The following is a 6,467-nucleotide window of genomic DNA, read 5'->3' on the forward strand; positions in this document are numbered from 1 at the left end:
GAACGAACCTCATGAGAGTGCATTTATGTTCGTGCCTGCATTTCATTTATTTCGCCGATTGCAAACAGCATAATTCATTATAGATTGAGTCAGCAATTCACCCTTCTGTTTTAACTTTAGAGCTCACTGTATGTAGACCAAAATGCCTCCGCTGTGCCAGAATAGCGGATGTTCATGAAAATATTGGTTATTAATTATTTCTAAACTGTGAGCAGAGAACAGAAATATGTTGGTTTCAGTAAAATTTACCATTTTAATTTGTCCAAACTCGAAATTCTATTCGTGCTGTGCTCAGGGCGCCGAAAAATAGGTTTTTGAACTTTCGCAAGCAATCACTAAATTCCACGTTAGTGGTTATTGAATGACAGTTACCAGTAATATAAGCTGAGGATATTTTGTCTAAAAACAACAAGGTTCAGCTCGCCTGTACCTTGAGCGACAATATGGACCAGAAGAATTGAATTATTTCCTCAGCAGAAAAGGACGGAGCCAAAGAATGAGCCTTCCATCTTCTGCTAATTTCAGCCTAATACAAAATGCCCTTTTTGATTAAATCGCAGGTTCCACCTTTCTTGACAAATGGAACGACACAAGAACATGGTCAAAGAAAAACACGAGGGATATAAAGAAGGAAAAAAAAATGAAAAGAAGTGGAATCTATTCCTTTTCTTTTTCTGTGATCGTGTCCTTGCGCCGTTGAATTTGTCAGTATGAACCAACAGCCCCACAACAAGTACTTCTACCTCTGTTGGGTATGAGACGGTTCAGCCCTTGCTTTAAAGAAGCCAACATCCACTGTTTTACATTGGCAAATGTTTACACAAAAGCGCATTATATAAAAATGTTTTGTAGATGCCTTCGCTTGGAATGCCTCGCAGGAGACGCTGGCTACCGTGACCACGCTGGACGGCTGCACGTAGTAGAGCGCCTTAAAGACATGATCAAATGCCTCGACCAGCAACTTGCGCCGGCGGAAGTTGAGGCGCTCATTGCGCAGCACCCGCTTGTCGCCGAGGCCGCGGTCGTGGGCATTGAACACCCGGACCTCGGCGAGGCGCCCACCGCCTTCGTGGTTGTGAAACCCGAGGGCAGAGTTGGAGAGGAAGAGCTTAAGCGACTTGTGGCAGGTGGGGGAGATCAATTAAAATTATTGTTTTCGCTTTTTATGTAGTACATGACCAAGAACACCCATGCCCTATATGAATTCACATATTCTGTATGCGTATTCATATAAGAGATGGTGGCCATATAATGAACCATGATGGCAAAAAACTGTTCTTCTACAGCATTGTGCTGCCATTGCGTTCTACGGTATTAGGCGCCACCTCACGCCTGGTTATGGGTTTCCTTTCGCAAGAAGATTTTCTTATGTTGCGGAGAACCGTGATTCGAACTGTGGTTCTCAGGTGACTGGTTCTGCTGCTGGTGATGAGGATGTTTGTACACAGGGTACGGCCACAGGAAGCGAGGGAACCGAAATTTAACGCGGAAGGCAACAAATGATTAGAACGCACGTTGTGGGCACTGTGCCTTAATCAGTCCTCATCCTCGGGCAATATACTATTCGCTGTACGTCCGCGTGTTGCACTGAAAAAAGAAGCCCGTAAATTATTTGCCACAATGCTCAATAAACGACTCTGTAATCAATGAAAAAGGGAAAGAAAATGTGCCAACACATATTGTTCAAATTTTTATGAAAACTGTTGCATTCCTCACTCCTTGCTAAATGAATCTCCACATCTTCAATGTGCAGCTATCGACACTGGCGTATGCAGCCCTCTCTCCGGCAGAAAGAAATAGTAGTTCTCCGGTTCGATTGGCCATCTGTATATTTTTGCTCCTTTCCCTACATACTACATGCTTACATTCTCAGTTGAGCAATAGCTACAGCTATGAGCTCATGCTCACAAATATGCTGTCCCTTTGTTTACAAAAGAAATAGATGGATAGAGCACTAAGTTTCTCAAAACTTATGAACTGGAAGTGAACGGATAGTATAACCAAAAACGGTGTAAGCAGATACATTTTATGGAGCTCACACTCTTCGTACTAAGGATGATGTCCGCTGCCAAACTGACACTGTCACCTAGTAATTGCGCAATTCAATTCAAATGCCCCCAACACGCTAGACTGTGCGAAGAATTTGTCATGGTTGTGGGAAGATTACAATGAGTATTTCGTAGTACGGAAAGAGCTTAGTAGCGAATGCTGAAGTGGAGAGTTGGGCATCCTGTCTTGTAGTCGGGTGGCCAACAGCGTTCCAGGAGCTTCCCTAATAAGTTCGACTCTCACACGCTGAGCCTTTACCTACTCGTTAGTACGCGTGCAGCATGCATAACATGGCTAACTTGGCTAGTTAAATGGCCCTGCTTTGCGAGGGTTATGCTACGTTGGCTCTGGCCGCTTTATGTGAAGTAGCAGGGTCTGTTACTGTGCAGGTTTGGATAATGCTTTGTCATTCCTTCATCCCAGGATGTTAGAATGAGCGGCGCGTCAAATCGTCGCGATTTTTGCCTTGCGTCGGCATATCGAACCTGATAACCATGGAGCTGTAACATGAAGCAAGTACTACTTGCAGTGCAGGAGCGTGATCGACGGCGTTGTATGGTATGCATATGACGAAGACTTCGATCAATTTGCAAAGAATTGTCGAAGTAGCTCGCACTGTAGCGAGGTATTTTAAACTTATTCAATTCAATATAAAATATACGTGTTCAAATTCATGACTCGCAACAGCGCAGGATTCTTTCACACAACGGAAATTAGATATTACGAACGCTGCCCTAGACATCTTTTTGTTCCAAGAATGGAAGAACTTAAACATCAGGAAAAAACACAGATAGGATGACACGAAACTAGAAATACAATTTAAATAAAAATCAAACATGCAAGGCGCGAAGTGGTAAAAAAAAAAATAAATACTTTGCACAGCGGAGTCAACCTTGAATGGATATCTTTGCAGATTTCCGACCAAGGTAGGCAATGTTTGAAAATACCTAAAGACCCTGCTCCATGGGGCCCCCGAGCTGGCTCGAGCGGCGCGCCTACGCGCACGAACGTACGCTGGAGTCTATCTGTGCATGCGTGACGCGCCAGGCACGAGCTGCGGCGCGCGCGGAGCATATATGATATTTCGGCGCGAGGAGATTCGACGGTTATTGGCTGGCGTGCACCAATCAGAGGATGACTTTCGCGCCGTCTCCGCGGTCTCTCTCTGTTTGCTTTTTTGTTTTTTTTTTGCATCGTTGGTGCGGTACGCAGGGATGTACAGCCTTTATCAAAAGTTTACAGCCCAGAGCGTTTTCTTTTAAGCCGTATAATATGACTTCTGTAATAATGATGGATGTCCTAGCCTTTCAAGAGGGTAGGACGAAAAATCTTCTTGCCTTCAGCAAGTATGGAATCCTGGGAATGCATTACGAGCCACATAGTATCACTCAGAAGTAGACCCCCTGAGGTGTAAACCTTTAATAAAGACTGTACGTACAGTTTGCCGATCGGCAAAGAAAGGTTCATCGCCGCAGTATAGCGGCGCCACTGGCTGTTGCTCGCCAGCCAAAAACCGCATAAAATAAATAAGGTAAAGAAGCTATGTGAGGAGAAGTGGCGCGTGAGGTGCTGCCGGGAGCACCGAGCGCGGGTAAGTGCATTGTTTACGGCAAGCATTGAATAAGTGAAATGAGCTTAAAAATTATCGTGCTGCAATCGCGCAGACAGCATTATCGAGCCTGTGCAAAGGCGCTGGAAGTCGCTCCGGCACAAGCTCCAAGTAGCAGTCGAACTCTTTCGGCCGGTTTCAGCTTACGAGGTCTTGCAACAACATAGGAGCGCACGCGCCAGATACGCTTCATCGAGATCGATATGCGTACTTTTTCCAGCGTTATCAGGGCGCGGCACTGGGCGCGTAGGCGCCTTGCTCGCGCGCCTCTCGTGCGCTCATGGAGCGGGGTCTTCACTCATTCTGTGAGGCTACAGACGACTAACGCAAGTATCAACAAAATCATGTATATGAAACGCCTCCATTATTTCCCGCGCTGTCACGTCGTTATGCATAAAAATATGTGCTATGCTTAAAAAATCGGATTGCAACCGCAGGAATGAACACGCATGGCAAGATCAATAGATGAATTTGAAGAATTAGTATCTCATGAATTGGACTACTCTTGAAACGTTTTTTAACGCACAGTCCGGTCGATACAATATCTAGAGCAGCAGCTTATGAAAAAAGCACCAACACTTTGCGAAATAAATTTTTGCACGGCACTTTTACTGCCGCCCATACTTTTTTTCACCGGAGCGAGTCCCTGATCTCCTCTGCTTCTGTCAGCAAATATTACTGAATTTATGAGGTCCCGACAAAATAAACCTGAGGCCGCGTTTATGGGACAACTTGTAGGTATTCGGTGCGACCGCTACCTTCTTTTTACCAGGGGGAGGTTTCTGCTGCCATGTACCCATTTTCCCCTTTACACCTACCCCTCACTGTTTATATCATGAGCCAGGTAACAGGTCTTTTTACCTAAGTCGTCAAGCATTAACTAAAATTTAAAGTTAAGTTTGGCTAGGAATTTTATTAAAAGAGATAGGCTAGATACCTTGATAAAACAGAACAGTGGGTTTCAAAAGGAGCAACCAGAGAGATCGAGTTAGGGCGAATTATGCGCTTATTATTATTTATTTTTTTTGGACAGCGTCTCTACAGTTGGCTTAACGCCAGTGTGCGGCATTGGGAGGTTACTGCGAGATGCCATCTTGCATAAAGCACTTAGCCTGAATTGTAGCTATGATAATTAATCACGCGATAGCCCAAACACCAATAATCTGTGATAGTTATAATGCTGCCTCTTTTTACGGATTTAGAAAAAAGAACAAGTGTTTTACCGCGTCTCATCTAATGCGATGCAGTCAAGAAAACTTTCATAACATAAGATCATTCATCGTAAAGTCGGAAAGAAAACCCTCTGATCATTATTAAACAATCTTTAGAGCTAGGTATTTAAATACTCCAAAGATCTGTAAGCGCATATTTCAAATAATCTAGAAAATGATAAAAACATTCCACTGGGCAACCAATTTTGGTACATTTCAAATTATGCATGCAACTCCACAGTTTATTTAGCAGGTTCAAATTCTGCGCCATTTTTAACAGCGTCCTTATTCTCACCGCAGCCATTCCTTCTGATCTTTTCAGGGAACGTGTTAAAACATTCGATCATTTTTTTTTCGTGCAGAGCAAGCTGCTAGTCACAAGCACCTCCACGGCGGCGTCGTGTTTGTGGAGCGCCTTCCCAGGACGGACACGGGGAAGGTCATGCGCCGGCAACTGCGCTCTCAGTACTTGGACAGAATGTCGAAGTGCATCTAAAGCCGGACAATTGTACAGCGCAGTGCTGCACTAAATTCGCAGAGGAAGCGGGTTTGCGTAGGAAGAAATTATACGAGCCTCTGCCCTTTCCACATGGCAGGGTCAAAAAAGAAATAAAAAGTGAAACCTTCGCCAGCATAGTAAATTTCTCACATACTGAGTATATGCATAAAAGTGAGAATGACAACATCTCTGAACTGTCTATCCCCAGCGTAGAAGGACGACGCTGCTTCGCATGATCAGCGCTCTTCAGTGCTTGGTGCTTTTAACAGCAGAAATAAAGCGTGATAAACAACTGAATGGTCGGTGCTTGCAATAGACATCGATTTTAATTTCCTTCTGCATAAATTCATAAAATAGTGCAAAGCTCTTGCATGGTGCCATCATACTTTCACCGCCAAAATATTCATCGGCGTTTTGTTTTTTGATAAATTGGATGAAAGATAAACGTTTGAAGCAAATGTTGGGTGAATTAATCAGTTCACATTACGTTATTGCCTCAAAAAGCCTGCATTTGCAGGTACTACGTAAGAAGTGGGTAAAGGTACAAGCGAGCATACGCAAAAAAAAAGGCATTGAATAAACAATAAACATACCAGTTATAGAACTGATAACCCCGGATGAGATCTGGGATGAAAATTTCGGTTTTACAAGCGCTAGAGAGAATTTGAAACATGCCCAGTGATTATCACATCATTAGGCTAATTAACTAGTCGCCAAAATTACTGCACTGCCTCATTTGAAATTTTGTGGAGCTTGACTTTGGAGCAGCCTCCAAAGACGGACTCCTGCGCGTCTAGTTATGCAGCGCCGTGTTTTCAATGACGTCATCGATGGAGCACGGTGCGTTGGAGGGTATTTTGTGATGGCCTCCATTCTTAGTCTAATTCTTAAGATTTTTTAAGATTGACAGCCTTGGTGCTAGCGAACAAAGTGTTGCATAGGGTCTCTGCACGACATGTATCAAAACCACTATTATGCGAAAAGTTAGCAAAGTGACACGTAGATATGCCTGTAGAAACATAATTTAGCACTAAGTGTTGCTACTTAAAAATGATATTTCTAAGTCCTGCGATGTGTAGCAAACTGTATAACGTCTATT

The 6,467-nt window shown here is 43.7% G+C and overlaps 1 protein-coding gene across 2 annotated transcripts in view; it reads left to right on the top strand.

The window, feature by feature from the left end:
- Positions 1–5,660, top strand: part of LOC146209858 (uncharacterized) — a 192,040-nt gene extending 186,380 nt beyond the window's left edge. For both annotated transcript variants that reach the window (XM_084604528.1, XM_084604520.1), the window contains exons 10-11: positions 879–1,127; positions 5,232–5,660. In XM_084604528.1, the coding sequence (XP_084460654.1) occupies positions 879–1,127; positions 5,232–5,365 (383 nt within the window). In that variant the 3' untranslated portion in view covers positions 5,366–5,660. The remainder of the gene's footprint in view (positions 1–878; positions 1,128–5,231) is intronic.
- The last annotated feature ends 807 nt before the right edge of the window (positions 5,661–6,467 follow it).

This window comes from Amblyomma maculatum, chromosome 1, assembly GCF_055883805.1.
Source record: "Amblyomma maculatum isolate TAMU_Amacu chromosome 1, ASM5588380v1, whole genome shotgun sequence".
Classification (NCBI taxonomy): Eukaryota; Metazoa; Arthropoda; class Arachnida; order Ixodida; family Ixodidae; genus Amblyomma; species Amblyomma maculatum.